Here is an 18049-nt window from a genome sequence, read left to right on the forward strand (position 1 = left end):
ACTCCTATTGGAATATAGGTTCTTTAAGAAATGGAGCAGATTTCATACAACCTCATATGATATATAGAAAAACATATTGTATTGGGGAAAAAGAATGGCTCAATAATTGTAAGTTAACCAAGAAAATTTGATTTAAAATATTTATCATAAATGCTTTTCAGAGATATTTGTCATATTTAGATTACCACAGTCTAAACTTCAAAACACCTTTAACTAAAATTTATTGAAATAACATAATATCTTTTATTCATTAACTTGGTAATTTAATAAGCCAAAGTTAACTCATTCTTTTAAAATTATTTAATTTTCTGTGGGCTTTTTTTTTTTTTTTAAAGGATTTGGGTGAATTTGGGCTGACTTGTGTCTACTTTAGGAAAGTAGATTGAGTAGGAAATATAGGGCTACATATAAATCAAATCTGCAACCAATAATGAAAAATTATGAAGTAGTATCCATGTTTTCATTCATAAAAAACATTATCACACAAGTACTAAGTTGTGGTTTAAGAAAAAATGTTTCCTCTAAAACACAGTTCACTTTATCCGTACCTGAAGACAGATCCTGGTTAGGATGAGCCACTCCCTTCTCCAAATCACTTCCTGACACATCAGATTTACTTATTAAAGCAACAGGTTCTCTCTTCTCCGGTGAGCTAATAAAATAACCAAATGATGGCTACAAAAATAATTAGACATGAATTAATTTTCCTTAATTTTCAACTGCTTTGATAAATTCTAGACTATTTTATCTAATACTGGTAACACAGCTAAGTGACTTTGGCAAAACTCTTCTTCCTTCTTAATATCAAATAATTAGAGATGAACTTCAGAAGTCCAGAGAAAACCTTTTATTTCCTTAATACCAGCTAGCTTTCAGACGTTAGCAGTAATAGTGTCAAATAAGTTAACCTTACTAAAAAATCCATTCTTTCAGTAAAACTTCATTCTTTCAGTAACTGTTGTTAGCAACCACTAAGTGTCAGGCACTATTCTAATCTTCAGGGACAAATCAATGAGGGAAAAAAGATAAAAATTCCTGCCTCCTTAAACTTAGAGTATAGGACATTTGTTTTATACAATAAATACACCCTCAAAAATATGCATTATGGCTGGGCACAGTGGTGCATGCCTGTAATCTCAGCGGCTCGGGAGGCAGAGGTAGGAGGATGGCAAGTTCAAAGCCAGTCTCAACAATCTAGCCAGGCACTAAGCAACTCAGTGAGACCCTGTCTCCAATAAAATACAAAACAGGGCTGGGGATGTGGCTCAGTGGAGGAGTGGCCCCGAGTTCAATCCCCAATACCAAAAAAAAAAATACGCATTACATTAGGTGAATTTCTGCTGACTTGAAATGAGAGCTTTAGAAAGATCTGCATTCAAAGAGCCAGGTCACAGCCACAGAATTCCCACTCATCTTTCCTATGCTACTTTCAAATGACAAATCTAAAACAAGAATTCAGTTTTTGATTGGTCTTCACTTGGGAATTTCTTCCCTTGATCCAGTAAATTTAGTACATATAAAATATCATAACTCATAACTAATAAAAATAGATATATTTTTCCATGATCCAGTGCTCTGTTCACCTGTTTAAGAAGAAATTCGGTTACTCTTCAACTTCTCCCAAAATCTCAAAAAATCCCAATCAATCCAGGCAGGAAAATCTACCTCTTTCACATATTTATTATTTTTCCTTCATCACTCACTGCACAGATGAGACAGGAGGGCGGTACAATTTCAAACTTAAGTTCTGTTAATCAACTGTGATTTCTAGCACTACATCAAGTATTTCAAAACTATTCCCTATCTAAGCATTCAAGTCTCAGTCACCAGCCAGTACGAGGTGGAGCCCAGTGGAAGGAAGTTAGGTTATGGAGGACATGCTCTTGAAGGGGACATTGGGATCCTGACCACCTCTGGTCTTCCTTTGCTTCTGGGCTGCCATAAGGTGAGCAGTTTCCCCTGCCATGACGTACTGTACTGCCACAAGGCCCAAAGCAACAGGGCCAAACAACCATGGACTGACACCTTTAAAACCATGAACCAAAAATAAACCTTTTCTACTAAATAAGTTGGTTATCTCAAGTATTTTGTCACAGTGACAGAAAGCTAATACATACCCTTCATGAAATCCAACTTAAATACTCTCTAATTACCCTAATTCCCCATGTTGACTTTACCTTCAGAACAAATCTTGAATCCTTATACTTATTATGTTTCTGCATGTCAACCTAGTCCCCAATCTTCATCACCTTTCTTCCTGTTCACTAAGCCTCTGCCTATTTTTGTTCCTCTATGCTTCAGTGACTTTCCTCACCCAGGGTCCCAACAAAGATGGCTGGATTTGAACTCGTGATCCTCCTGCTTGAGCCTCTTGAGTCACTGGGATTACAGGCGTGTGCCACCCCACTCAGCAAGAAACTCATTTTTTAATGCTCAAGTTATAAAAATGGTGGCATGTTATTGCACCTGGAGATGGGCCCCAGCACCATGACAGAGTTGCTCCCTGCCTCCAAGCACTTCCTGCTTGTTCATGTGAGATACAACCCCACTCCTACAAGGAACTCACATGACTGGGCCCTTGGAACTAAACATCAACCCACCCTACCTGCCACCACTGGCCCCTCACATTAGCTCTGCCTGCCTTCATCTTACCACTCTGGCTCCAACTTCCAGGACGCTCATGGATGGTCTCCCTTTGTTGGGAACATTGGGTCTCCAGAGCTCTAAGCAGCTGCCTCTTTGTCATCCTTTAAGAGCCTGCTCAATGTCATCCCCTCGGACATCATCCTGACCAGCACAGGTGAAGCAGTGCCTTCCCTACACTCATTCTTTGCAGCAATAATCATTTGCATTTAAAAATCTGTACACATACTACCTTTTATTAAATCAAAATACTCTACATTTTGAAATATCTTTTTATACAGGTTTAAAAAGTGAATCTTAGAATTTTCTTCCGACCTGTTAAACATACAACAACAGAGACAAATGCCACACGCTGGGGCTAAAGACTTTCTATGTACCAATGTGTTTACCTCTGTAAAACAGACTCTTACTTTTAGTGTTGGGGAAATTAAGCATTGAAGAGCTACATGCATTCTTCAAAGTCACAGAACTAGTTGAAAGGCAGGGCTAGTGAGGAGTCAGATCTAACTGTGACTCAAAAGCTCAGTCTCCCCATTGTTCTATCATATTCCTATTCTGCCCCTGCTTTAAAGTTACTATGCTCTAGCAATACCATCATGACAGTCAAAATTCAAAGTATCATTTGTCCCCACCAAAATTCACGTTAAGGTCACCACCTAAGGGTTCTGAGAGATGGTGGGGGGTCTTTCAGAGGCTTCTGGGTTCTGAAGGGTCCGCCCTCACGAAGGGCCTAATGCAGCTCTTGCAGAGCAGGCAACGTACTGCAAAAGGAAGTCTGGCACCCCTTCCCAGTTCTGGCACGTCTGCTTCTCCTTCTCAAACAAATCTCCTTCTCCACCATGAGGAGCTGCAGCACCAAGCCCTCATCAGAGGCTAACCAGATGTAGCCACCTAGTCTTAGACTTCCCAGACTTCAAAATCGTAAGCCAAAGCAAACCTCTTTTCTTTTATTTTATCCAGTGTTTGGTGTTGTGATAAAGTAATTCAAAACATGCTCAGATGTCAGAGACTTTAACCACTTAAGCATGTTCTGTACTTACTCTTTTCACGCTATTTCCACCACCAAGGCAACCAAGAGCTTCAGATCTTTGTGCAAAAAACTCTCCTAATGACAGACGTATGTAACTGGCATCATCTCTGCCCAGCTCTGATGTGCTAAGTGATTTCCTCAACAGATTATAATTAACTGTAGCAACCCAGGATGTGTCTGCTAGTGCAACCGAAATATTCTGAGCTTCTATGTTTTCTTCCTAGGAAGAAAAAAAGTCATTGTTTCATTCTTTCCCCCAGCAAATCTTCTGTTATTCTAATATGTGAAACTAAATAAAAACAACAACAAAATTAACTATGAAAACTTAAAAATTAGGAAAAAAAAATTAAAAATTCAAGCATAAGCAGCTACTAAAACTAATGAGGTCCAAAAGAGAGAACTTTTAGGGGGGGAAGGTGGGGGGGCACCAGGGATTGAACTCAGGGGCAATTGACCACTGGGTCGCAACCAAATAGTAACTTCTTCATATTTTATTTAGAGACAAGGTCTCACTGAGTTACTTAGTGCCTCACCATTGCTGGGGCTGGCTTTGAACTTGCGATCCTCCTGCCTCAGCCTCCCAAGTCGCTGGGATTACTCACCTGTGTCACTGCGCCCAGCAAGAAACTAATTTTTTAAATGCTCAAGTTATAAAGTGCATTGTCCTAATATACTGCTTAATCAAACACTAATCATAATGAGCAAGAATTTTTAAAAAGCATACATCTTCACTAAAAGAAACAGAATTAAAAGCTACAGAAATATCCATGAAGGTATTTAAAGCAGTAAGCGAATTAAAGCCATATTTTACTTATTAATCTTTTTGTGGTACTGGGGAATGAACACAGTGCCTCATGAATGCAAGGCAAGCACTGTACCACTAAGCTGCACTCCTAGTCTGAAGATTTATTTTGGTAGGCCAGAGTTCTTCAATTAATAATTGAGAAGGAAAAAGCAAAAACTGTCTTAACATAAGAAAACTAAATGATTCTATACTAATCATTCAAAAAAAATGAACATTCTGCCTGTACTTAAATGTAAGAAAAGTTTAAAAATTTACTTTTCGTAAGTAATTACAAACCTGTATAAATTGATGCTCTTTATTAAATTTTTCCTCATCTTGTGCAATCATATTCAATGCTTCAGCTTAAAAAAAAAAAAGAACAAATTTATATAATTACATTATGCTGGTAGACAAGTAAAAGTTAGTTAGGAAAATGAAATATTGAAGAAACACATTTCTACAAGTAAGTGAACGCTCCCATTCACATAAGTTATGCATCTGTAAGTATGTAAATCTATGGTTATCGAACTTTGGATAATGAACACAATACTACTGTGATTATTCAATCACTTACTAATTTGCCCCAATTTGCCCAAAGGGGCTTTATAATGCATTTTTTCATGATGGTACACTCCTATAGTCCCAGCTACTTGGAGTCTGAGACAGGAGGGATGTTTGAGCCCAGGAGTTTGTGGCCAACCTAGGCAACATCCTACCCAGAAAAAAAAGAGAGTTTACACATGCCTATAATCCCAGTGGCTCAGAGGCTGAAGCAGGAGGATCATAAATTCAAGGCCAGTCTCAGTAATTTAGCAAGACCCTGTCTCAAAATAAAAAATAGGAAGGGCTTGGGATGTGGCTCAGTGGTTAAGTGCCCTGTGTTCAATCCCAGGTGCCAAAAAGCACCCCAGAATGTGGACAATTATTTTAGTTTGAAGAATCTGGCATACCTGAGTTTAGGTACTCACCACCCATGAATACACACAGAATTTCACCTGGCACCACCAGACAGACAAACCTCTCTATAAAGTAGTCACAAAGACATCTAGGTAGGATTCCAAATCACTTGTGTGCCAAGGAACACACCAGTTTTATAAAATCCTACATTCTAGGAAGCCTCAGGGACAGGTGGGCCCCTAATACCTACCCTCAAAGTCCCCACAGAGCACCTCCACTCCAAGGTAAGATGAATGTCAGCCCACTCACAAAGGTTATCTCCACATCAAAGCCTCAGAAACTGGGGGCCAATGAGCAATGAAGGCCAAGAAGCATGTGATCTTGCCAAGCATGTGAACAGAAGGAATTTTAAACATGCTGCCAAGTCTGCCGTCCACTCTGGGCCCCTGCAGGCACTAGAGGGGCTGTGCAGAGAGGAGCAGAGTGGCCCAGGAAGCTGATGTTCACAGACAGCATCAACTAAACTTCCACGGGGTCCAAAAGCACCTCATCACGGGGTCCAGTAGCACCTCACCCAATCCCTGGTACTTGGAAGGCAGAAGGAGCGTGAGACTGCTGTGTTCGTTTCCCTAGTTCTTTCACTGTCCCACCCTGTGCCTGAACACTTCGCCCAAGATCACCTTCTTCAGCAACTCTCCAAGGTTCTTACCAAAGTATAACTGCTCTCTCTTTGCCTTCTGAGGCCTAGAGGTGGTAATAGCTTCTTGCTGCTATTATCCCAGGGATACACTTCCTGTGATGAACTTTATTAACACTGATCATTCCTTTGTAAGTAATATCTTTGTTGAAGTCACTCCCATTTCCAAGTTCCTACTGGGTCTTAGGTAATATACTTTCCTATGTAAAAAATGAATACACCACAGTAAATCTCACCACCCACAGAACTGGGATCCTAATTAGAATAAGATATATTCCATACTTGTATGGAAAAAATAATATATAATATACTCTATAAACCAGAAGGAAATCATGTTTTTCAAGGCACTAATCTTACCCTTAGTAAATCAAAGGGAGTTCTATCTGGAGACCTCAAACCTGGGAGGAGACAACAATGAAAATTCACATGTACAGACAGTATTATCCGTGAATGGAATAATATCCTGTAAACTTCCATGATTTTTTAAATTGGAGATAAGTGCCTTAGTGAGTCACAAAATAAGATTTGGAAATGTCATGAAGTTCATTAAAAAAAAAAAAAGACGGAAGAAGGGTGCAGAGTGAAGCCAGAAGGAATAGTCCCTGCATGGCCTAAACAAGGGAGATACTCTCCACTCTCAGATGGTCATCAGGGACTAACTAGATCCAAACTGCCCCTTTGGAAACCTGGACCATCTATATTCACAACCTGAGAAACTCAGGGTAATGGCCCCAGTCAGGAAAAGCAGAGTACCACACACAGCGGAAGATCCTCACAGAGAGAACAGTCCAGTGCCCACAGGCACTGTGGGAAGCAGTCACTTCTCACTCAAAACACATTCTTTATCCAAGGGCATTCGACCTATGGCACAGCCACCGAAATTACAGGCAAAACAGCCATTCCACATAAATATGTTCTGTGAGACTCCTGTGGACCTCAGACTCAAATAAGCTAAAACCATGATCATTCATATGAAAGTTCAACCAACCAGCTCCAACAGCCAAGAGAGGAAGGAGGAAACTCAGTCTCTTAAAAGGTCACCCAGAAAAAAGTTAATTTACTCAAGTGTCACATGATCTTTCTTTTTTATTTATTTATTTTTTACCTTTGAATCAGTTGGGATATAATTTCTCATTTATGGTTTTTCAATCACTGGGCAGATAGCTCAACTGGAAGGGACTGTTGAGAGTATCCTGTTACTTTAGCTGCTCATCATCAGTCAGTCACAGATGTTACAGAAGCAGAGTTTCGTTTCTTATAGGAATCCTTGCTCAATTATGTGCCGAGCCTCCAACTAACTGTCCTCTTATTAGTCGCCTGAAGCCTTCACAGGCTGGACTTTAAAACAACCATGTGCTTCCCCCAGCCCCAGTGCTTAAATCTTGGCAGAAGGCAGAAGTAATGCAAAACTCAAGGCCATCAGAGAAGGGGCGGGAAGATGGGAAAGAGGCTCATTTCTCTTAGGTAACTCTTCTGACGAAAGTCCATAAGTAGGGAAGTTTTATGAAATTGAGCCCTGGATCCAACTTTATGCTTCACCTTCTTTTACATTTAAGCAATTTCCCCCTCCCTTCCTATAAAAAGGCTGCTTCACCCTGTGTGTTTATCACATACCATTTGTGCAGGAGTGCCTGAGAATGAATTCCCCATGTGGAATGGCCTGGTTGTTTGGTGTGTGCATTTGCAACTTTGTTAGATGCTGCAATACTGCCACTGCTAGGGCTGTGCCAACAATGGGCTAGAATACATGCTTCCCTCACAACCTTGCCAACACAGTGTTATAACCAACCTCTGGGATTACTGCCAATAAAATAAATGAAAAATATTATCATTGAGTAGATTTACACTACATTTCTCTCCATGAGTAAGAATGAATGTTTTTGCACATCTGAAAACAATTTTAATTTCCTTTTCTATAAACTGTTTATAACCTTTATACAATTCTACATTGAGTAGCAGGTGTTTTTCTTATTGGATTTTAGAACTATCTACGTATTAAGGAATTGGCCTTTAACCTACAATATAAATTGCAAATTAAATTTTTTATAGTTAAATCACTAATATTTAAAAACTTTGCTTACTATAGGGAGAGGAAAAGAAAAATGGGAGTGTGGGGGAAAATCCCATGAAAATGAAGGGAGATCAGTAGAGTAGAGGAAAGGGATAAGGGGAAATGAGGAAAGGAGTGAAAGGAGAAATACTGGGAATGATTATTGGCCAAATTATATTGTTTTTCTATGCACGTGCGCAAATATGTAGCAACAAATCTCACGGTTGTGTACAACTACAATGCACCAATTTAAAAAAAAAAATTGCTTACCAAAGTATAGTATACAGCCTACAATATACTTCATAAGTGTACAGTCTTATTAATTTTTAGACTCTGTCACATCACATCACATGACATTATAGGGTATTAGTTAACCTGCTGATAAGAACTAGGGAGCTTTCCAATATGGGGCTACTACAATCCATGCTGCTATAAGCATTCTAGTGGGTGTTATCTGGTTAATAGATACACCCTATCTGCTAGTATATTCTTGGGTTTTGAATTTTTAGGTCAGGTAGTATGAAGTTCATAAAGTTCACCTTTACAAGATACTGCCAAATAGCCTTCCAATATGGTGAATCAATTTATATTCCCAACAGCAATACACGAGAAGCTCATGAATTCTGACTTTTTAAGTGACAAAATAAATATTCACTGCTCATGCTCTGTCGTCGTTGTTCTTTCTATTTTTATTTTATTAAATATTTATTTTTTAATTATAGGTAGACACAAAGTCTTTATTTTATTTTATGTGGTACTGAGGATCAAACCCTCATGCATGCTAGGCAAGTGCTCTATTTCTAAGCCACAACCCCAGCCCTCATTGTCCTTTTTAAATCAAGATGTACTGACCAAGTCCAACTATAACTTACCTACAGATTTCTAATCCATACTTCCAACTAGTAAATACCTCCATCTCAAAACACAATAGCAAAAACCAACAATTTCTTCTGATATCCCCATCTCAGTTAATGGTATTGCCATTTTCCCAAGCAACTCAAAACACAATCCTTTTTATGCCTTTCTACCATCTTCTGAAATCTAGTCACCAAATCCTAATTGCTCTACTTCCATGTCTTTCATTAGCTACTTTGTTCCATTTCCCATTCAACCAATCAATACTGCCAGAAGATGGCTTGCAGAGCCAGTTAAGAGGAGCATCTGGTCCTTTTGCTTACCACAGGAGTGAAAACTCTCTGACACCCTGGCCCTGCCTGACCTCTTTTGTTACTCGCCCCTTATTTTGGCCTGAGTGTCAACACACTAGACCATTCACCTTCTCAAAAATCCCCAGGCTATACCAGTTCATTCTTTCAACTTGAGTTTTTCCTTCCTTTTAGAATTTTTTAATGTCCCCAGATGACTACCTATTGTAACTGTACCACAAAATGATCTCTATGAAATCCTTTTGCTACCCACTCATGCAAGTTATTTCTCCTCTAAACTTCAAAGGCATTTGGTTTGTGTCTGTTATGCTGCTGTGTGTTTTATATTCTTAAATTACCCTTTCCGGCTGACAGTGTCTCAAGGGCTGACATACCACATTATTCAACTGTACTGCTGCATCGCTGGACCTTTAGGAGAAGCTTGGCACAGGCAGTAGTCAGCATACTTGTTCCTCTGGTGCCTTGGAGACTACCAGACTACTGAAAACAAGTTGGCTTTAGAGGCCACTGAGTGCCTCTCCTCATACCAGCTGCAGAGCTGCTAAGGCACCGAAGGTTGCAGCATAGGGATGCCTTCCCAGGTGAGGCCGGACCTGTATCTGCAGACCTAAACCTATATATTTCCAACATCAGAGGGTATGTAACCAACAACTGCTTCTCTTACTGCTCCTATCCTCTGAGATTTCATTTACCTTTTTTGTCATTTCCATCATTTTCACTGTCATTTCTTAAGTTTTTATCCAAAATGGACTCTGCCATTGGTAACTGTACACTTATCAGAACATTTCTTTTGCTCATGACAGAATTTAAAAGTGACTATGTAAGCCTAAAGTCTTTTTCAGCCCTACAACCCCACAGGTCCCAAACAGAAGTAGAAGTGTGCTAGTCTGACCACCGTGCTTGCTTGAGGAGGTGGTTAAGCCTGACCAGCTCAAGCCTTTGTTCCTATAAAAGCCAGTGAAGCACATGCACAACACTGTTGGGTTTCAGAAGGGGTCTAATGTAATACGGCTAATCAGCATACACAGAGTGCTCTCAGAACACCACCAGAAACAACACAATGGGCACAATAAAAGGGGCTGTCAAATATACTTACAACCAGATCTGAAGTCTTCATTCATCTCATCAGTTAGAGAAATATTCACATCCTGTTCGTTATCAAAAGATGTGTAATAGGCAAGGTCAGTGACCCACTTGCCCTCCTCGTTTTGATAGATCACACTCTGTAGGAGATCCGGTTCTAGAAAACAAAATCCCACACAACACATGCAGAACTGCAATGGTGAATCCATCTCAAGTAAGTTAACTGCTGTAGTCACAAGGAGTACTGAAGTCTGCCCTTCCTCTCAGAAAGGGAACATCCATCTCCCTGATGGCGGGAGTCAGCCTCACTCACAAAAGTCCACAGTGGAAAATGAGGGTAAAGGAAAAGGGGATTAGGACCTCTCCAGGCACCTGCACAAGAGCTCTGATTCTGGTCACGAATATTATTTCTGGGAAAAATCCTCTAATATTGGTATATTTTAAAAACCTTTAAAATCCATTAAACATTTACATACTTCAATATGAAAGACAACATAGAAACAACCTATTAAAAATGTGTAGGGCTGGGGTTGTGGCTTGGTGGTAGAGCACTTGCCTGGAACGCATGAGGCAATGGATTCGATCCTCAGGACCACACAAAAATAAATAAATAAAATAAAGGTATTGCATCGAACTACAATTAAAAAAATATTTTTAAAAAAGTGTAAACATCTTACATGTTTCTTTAATTCTATTCAAAAAGATAAAAGAGTCCACTTACGGTCTTCATTCTTTTCAACAGACTCGTAACAGTCACATGTTCTCCTGTCACAAGTTGGTGACCACAGAATATCAGTGGAACTAATTCCATTGTCACTGATGGGCTTCAAAGATGCTATGCAAACATCTTTTTGAACGGACATGGTAGAAGTCTCTGTGTCTAAGCATCCATCTGTGTGCAAAATTGTTTCTGAATCTGATGCCATGTGCTTATTTTGATAAGGAACCATTGCCGGCTGATTGACGGAGTCAGTCAGATCAAAACCACTGTTATCAGTAGTTTTGTCAGAAAAACAAACAGGGTTAAGTTTCTCATTGGTAGTGCTGACAGTCTTCACCAGAACATCCTCTCTTGCACTTTCCTTTAAAAATCAGGGACAGAACAGAGTTTTTCAGAACTCATTTTATAATATTATAGGAAAAATTGTACCTTTGATATAAAATTATATGAAGGAACAGCTTATACATATTCACTATAGTCTATATATGAACCAATGTTAAGCAATTTACCAAACAACTTTAAAATGTGGTCATGGCAAAATAACATCAACAGATTTAGAAGCCAAAAGTGGATCCTCGCCAGGCACAGTGGCACATGCCTGTAATCTCTGCAGCTCGGGAGGCTGAGACAGGAGGATCATGATTACAAAGCCAGCCTCAGCAACTTAGAGAGGCCCTAAGCAACTTAGCGAGACCCTGTCTCTAAATAAAATACAAAATAGGGCTGGGGATGTGGCTCAGAGGTTGATTGTCCCTGAGTTCAACCCCTGTATTTAAAAAAAAAAAAAAAAAAAAAGTAGATCTTCTGTCTTGTTACATTACAGGACAATAAAACTGTAAATCTGACTTTCGTAGTTACCAATAAGTCTCTATAGGTGTGGCTAAGTCCTATATGACCAGTCTCGTTAATATGAATAAAAGCCAATGAAAACACTCATTAATATCTTTTAATAGGAGCAAAACATCAGGTACTATAAATGCCCCTAAAGAACCCAATAATAACTGTATCAGTTAAGCCAGTGACTTAAAATTATGATCTCTAACACTTTCCCAAAATGCCATTTATTCTTTTCTATAATTACAATCACTGAAGAGAGGCTCAACTGCCTGTAATACTATTTTTAGACAGTCAGCTACCACCATGATCTCAAATGCCAATGAAACCTATAACGATAGTTCTTGTTATAATACGATGTATAATAACAAAACAGTCTGATCAGCAAAGTTTCAAGTTAAAATAGTAAGAGGGGTAGTTCTATATAAGAGAATACATGGTGAGTTTGGAAGAAGAAAGGTTCAACTGTTAGGCTGTCACTGAATAACTGAATGAATTTACAACATTATTATACAAAATAAAATTACCTCTCTACCCTGTATCAAAACAAATTCTACATGATTTAGATGTAAAAGTATAGGACAAAATCCACATAAGTTTTCCATTCATTAGTAGACAGCATTTTCTAACATAATACTATAGTATTTTGAACTGTGTTCCCCGCAAAAGATATACCCCAATCCTAAACACAGAACATGTAAGCCCTGACCTTATTCTGAAACAAGGTCACTGCAATGTAATTAACCTAAGGATCTTGAGAACAGATGATCCTGAATTTATCATGGGTCCTAAGTACAAAGACCAATGTTCTGATAAGAGAAATGAGAAGAAAACTACAGATACACAGAAGCCAAGTGAACACGGAGGATGAGTGCAGGATGCCACGTTAAGGCAAGGAATGCCAAGGGCCACCAGAAACTGGGAGGGGCCGGGAGGACTCTCCTCTAGACCCCCCTGAAGTGAGCACTGCCCTGGTAAGACTTTTGGCCTCCAGAACTTTGAGGGGACACATTTCCACTGTCTGAAGACAGCAAGACTGAGGCAATTCACTCTGGCAACCCTGAGGAACTAACACAAATACTGAAGTCCAAACTACATAAACATCACTATATTTCCATATCACAGAGACTTTATAAAATCAGGAAAATATTAATCCTCCCGGAGGGAAAAAACAAAGATGACCAGGAAATGACACTTAAAACTAGATAACTGCTTTTCATATATGATAAGAGCAAAGACTTTTTAAAAAAATGTGGAAAGGGGCTGGGGTTGTGGCTCAGTGGTAGAGTGCTCACCTCGCATGTGAGAGACCCTGGGTTCGATCCTCAGCACCACATAAAAATAAACAAACAAAATATAGATATCGTGTCCATGTATAACTAAAAAAAAATTTTTTTTTTTAAATGTGGAAAACTAGCTATCTTACTCATGAAACAACTTAAAATAATCCTGACTATGTAATACAGGTGTGATTTCCAGTTTCTGGATCTACATGTTAGGAACACAGAAGTCACCAACAAACTGACAAATCAACAGTGTTAGTACCACACTAACAAGACGTGTCATACTGGATCTGTGAGAGAAATGAGATCCCAAGACAGAACGACTGCCTCCAACCTGGAGAAACTGTCAGGCAGAGAGAAACATGCTGAAGCACAAACTCCTGAGCAGAAGCCTCCACAGCAATGAAGACCTGCACAGAACACCTCAACGGCAGCTGAATTTACAGGCTCAGTGTGGATAAGCCTCAGAGGTTTTGAAAACTCCAGGGGACCCTCTCACAGGGGGATTCCCACACTTTTTTGAATTTTACTTCCAGCAGCTCAACTAGGTTCTCAAAACAAATACTGGAGAAAAATCCCTCAGGCTTCTGGCAAGAAGGGAAGAGGAACCATTTTTTTTTAACAGAGTTACCCCTCAGGAAAACCAGTTAACCAGAACCTAACCTGCTAGGGTTTTCTCAGAGCCTAACTAACTTGGGAGAAACTCCAGCTTCCTCTAGCCATCTTGTTGAGAATGAAGCAGAGGAAAATAACTGAGAATCACCTGTAAAATCCACAGCCCAGAGGTACAAGCACTCTAAAACACAAAACCTAATTGTAGAATGGAACGCTCCTGTCCCCAACACCTACAAACAGCAGCTCTTTTTGATTTTTCATGCCTAGCTACCAAGAAAAAAAAACTACAAGGCATACCAAAGGGCAAGAAACACAGTTTAGAGGGGAAAGAACAAAAAGCAGAAGCAGAGAAAACAGGATGATGAAATTACCAGACCAAAAATTCAAACAATTATGATTAATATGCCAAGGGCTGCAATGGATAAAATGGAGAGAATTTCCAAGTTGATCTATACCTCTGATGTAATCCCAACTTTTGGATAATGACAAGATGATTCTAACATTTACATGGAAAGGCAAAAAACTCAGAATGGCCAACACAGTATTGAAAAATAAGAATAAGGTGTGAAGACTGACACTACCCAACTTCAGGACTTACTACTATAAAGCGACCGGAACAAGACAGTGTGGTACTAATCAAAGACTAGATCACATGTCAACTCAACAGAACAGAGGGCCCAGAAGGAAACCCACGAAACATCACCAACTGAGCTTTGACAAGTGAGCAGACAATATAATGGAGCAGAAAGTCTTTTCAACCTAAGTGTTCATCAAAGGATGAACAGATTTTTTTAAAAATGTGGCAAGTATTTAGAATGCAATATTATTTAGTCTTTAAAATAGAAAATTCTATCATTTGTGAAAACATAGATGAAGCTGGGAGACATTAAAATGTCTAAATGAAGCTAGACACAGAAAAAAAAACTGCATGATCTCACTTATATATGGACTCTACCAAGTTCAGACTTATAAAAGCAAAGAGCAGAGTACTTTTACCAGAGGCAGGGGAACATGGCAGAAGGAGATGGTGTGGAGCTGTTTGTTGGTCAAAGGGTGCGAGGTTTTAGTTAGACAAGAAGAATAAATTGTGAAATCTACACTGAATAATATACATATTATTATTAACAATATTATATCAATAAAAATGTAATATAACATACATTTCAAAATAACCAAAGGAGTAAACTTCAAATGTTTCACCACAAAAAAAGGAAAAGTGAGGTAATGGATATGTTAATAACTTCAGTTTATCATTCCATACTGTATACAGATATTAAGCCAGGTACAATGGCACGTGCCCATAATCCCAACTAGTAGAGAGGCTGAGACAAGAGGATCTCAAGTTCAAGGACAGCCTCGACAACTTAGCAAGACCCTGTGTCACAGAGAAAAGAAAAAGTGTAGCTCAGTGGTAAAGCACCCTTGAGTTTAAGCCCCAGTACTGAAAAAGCAAAAGAAAACAAAAAAAAAAACAAAACCTCACACAGTGTCACATAAATATATACAATAATGATTTGTTTATTAGTATTTTAAAAAATTTTAAGATAAAAATTCATTTACCAAAAAGATGCTCATCTGGCACATAAGCACATGAAAAGACGATCCTAAAAAAATGCAAGTTAAAGCAATCAGGTACCATTACACACTTATTAGAGTGGCCAAGCTCCAAAACATGAACTCCACAAAGTGGAGACAAAGACATGGAGCAAAAGGAACTCGAATTCACTGCTGGCTTGAGTGCAGCATCCAGACAGTCAACATGCTCTAGGGCCAGACGACAGGCACCTCCAGGCCATCAGTATGAGACAGGGCACAGAAGACAGTACATAAAAAAAAATTAATGTGACAAAAGTGTGGTGTTGACAGGCAGGACAGAGCAGCAGAAACAGTGTAAGTGGGGCAGTAAATCAGATGGAGGTAAAGGAATGAAACAAAAAAGAGTCTAAGACAGGCCAGGACACACCGATGGGTGCCAGTCTTCTGGACTCCACCTCTCTCACAACAACAACCCCATCACTCGCTGCTTTGATGCATGCAAAGGATTAATGTGAGGAGAAATGACCGTCTCTTTCTATATGTAAGCAAACACACTCCCTCTATATTAAAAACCACTGAGCAATGCTGAGGCATACATGTTACTAAAGAAGAGACAAAGAATAGGTAAGAGTCCCGAAGTAGTGATCTGTTTCAAGCACAGGAAAAACAGGGTGCCATTAACAAGCAGGAAAAGCTGAAACTACGAAACAAAGATGCTGAGTAAGGTAAAAGATGATCAGTTTGCTTTTTACTTAATGGTTACATATTGGGCTAAGGAACTCAGCAAATGCATCTAAGTCAGTAAATGTTTAAATATAAGAATACATACAATAAATGTATATTTACATAATCTTAGTGATACAGATATCTACACACACACATACACACACACCAACATCATCAAGAGTGATTCTGATACTTTATCTTTTTCAAACACCAACAATAATTGTTTCTTTAAAACAAAATGTAGTAGGTGCTGGGACTGTAGCTCAGTGGTAGTGTGCTTGCCCAGCACATGTGAGGGCACGGGGTTCAATCCTCAGCACAACATAAAAATAAACAAAAAAAATAAAATGACTTTAAAAATGTAGTACATACAAACACAAAAGACTCCTTATTGTTTTCCATATGAATGAAAATAAATATATAAACTTACTCTGCTATGATCTGGAACCATACCCTTCAAACCTTCTACCTTCTCCTCCTCACTTTTCCAGGAATTACAGGAAAACAGTAACACACCATCTACATATCTTCTGCTATCTCTAGTACCTCCATAGTTACCTGAAATAAAGAAAAAAGATCACAAAGCAATGTCAACATTTCAGTACTCTAACATAACTGCTTCTTGCCAATCCAATTACTTTATGTGAACCTAATACTTAGCATTCATGTGACAAGGTTAGCAAACTGCAGCAAGAGAAAATAAGCATGGAAAGGCAATAAACAGGACAAGCTGCCACCATACAGAGAATCAGTTTCCAATTCTCAAATGTCTGAATATCATCATTCATAACAGTGAATCCAAAAAGTACATACTGTGGTATTTCTAACAGCACCAACTTAACAAGGTATTATTTTTACTTTTAGTGTCTCTTTAACAAGTAACTATGTTAAAAATAATTTTTTTAAAAAATCTCATATTTAACAACATACAATACGAAACTACTCAGGAGCAAATTTAACCTGGGAGATGAATGATACACTAAGGTATTACGAAAGCTCTTTTAAAAAGTTTTAGACTATTCAATGATTTGAGGGAATAGACAGTAAATATATAATAACTCAAAACAAAGCAATGATTTTTTTAAGGTAGTCAACACAAAATTTAAAAACAAAGGAATCATATTTCAACACTCACTGGTCCCAGGTGAGCAGACAACCCAGCCTTCCTTGCCCTCTCCATGAGTGGTTGCAGAACTTCTTGAAGAATGTGAGCCACAGGAAACTGGAGAGCTGTTATTTTCTGACTGACACTTGGAGTTTGAGCTACTGTTTTCATTTGCCTGTTGAAAGAATATCTTAGCTATATTAATTTTTTAAATTAAAATTAAACATTTTGAGGAGGAAAAGAGGGGGAGCACAGGAGGTCTGATTCCCTGAAGGATGCCAGGTAACAAATGTAGAAGCAATTAGAAAAATCACCACTCAACACCTACTTCCAAGAGGCTTTAGCAATGGAACTAAGTGACTCAGTTCATAAAGAGCTGTTGGGTACAGGATGTTCACAAAACCTTGATGGGTCATCCTACAATGACTTAATAACAAAAGGTTAAGGTAGCTTTACCAGGAGACATCTGGCTACCATCAGCTTAACCAAAACTATCAAACAGCAACACCATTTGGGACAAAAAGCCATGTCTCTCGATGTGAAGCAATGAGAAAACACAGTATGGTCTTTTTAACGTGAATCCACACACAAGAAAGACACTCCACCTAAATGCTTACCAAAATACTTGGTTTAATCAAGGAAGCAGGGGAAAAAGTAAGCAAATGTATCTAGATTATGGGTTATTCTAAAAAAAATCAGGAGCCCAGGAAACATTCATGAAATAATTTCAAATTAAAAGAGCACAAACAAATATGACAACCACAAGCAAATATGATCTCTCAATAAATTCTTAAAGAATGTGTTGGGGACAACAAGGGCAAATTTGAACAAAGACAGTATATTAATCTAAATTTATACATCGAAATTAGATAATAAAAT

General features: G+C 38.7%; 1 protein-coding gene across 7 annotated transcripts in view; it reads right to left on the reverse strand.

Annotated features, from left to right (window-relative positions):
- The window catches only part of CEP192 (centrosomal protein 192), a 111951-nt gene that overhangs the window by 71145 nt on the left and 22757 nt on the right, over nucleotides 1–18049 (reverse strand). For 6 of the 7 annotated variants that reach the window (XM_081262572.1, XM_081262568.1, XM_081262569.1 and 3 more), the window contains exons 9-15: nucleotides 17201–17345; nucleotides 16496–16623; nucleotides 11072–11432; nucleotides 10364–10507; nucleotides 4755–4819; nucleotides 3684–3893; nucleotides 549–675 (exon numbers count right to left, since the gene is read on the reverse strand). In XM_081262572.1, coding sequence (XP_081118698.1) covers nucleotides 549–675; nucleotides 3684–3893; nucleotides 4755–4819; nucleotides 10364–10507; nucleotides 11072–11432; nucleotides 16496–16623; nucleotides 17201–17345 — 1180 coding nt within the window. The remainder of the gene's footprint in view (nucleotides 1–548; nucleotides 676–3683; nucleotides 3894–4754; nucleotides 4820–10363; nucleotides 10508–11071; nucleotides 11433–16495; nucleotides 16624–17200; nucleotides 17346–18049) is intronic. The other variant, XM_081262570.1, reaches the window with a different exon arrangement.

Source organism: Spermophilus citellus (assembly GCF_964194105.1).
Source record: "Spermophilus citellus genome assembly, chromosome: 12".
Classification (NCBI taxonomy): Eukaryota; Metazoa; Chordata; class Mammalia; order Rodentia; family Sciuridae; genus Spermophilus; species Spermophilus citellus.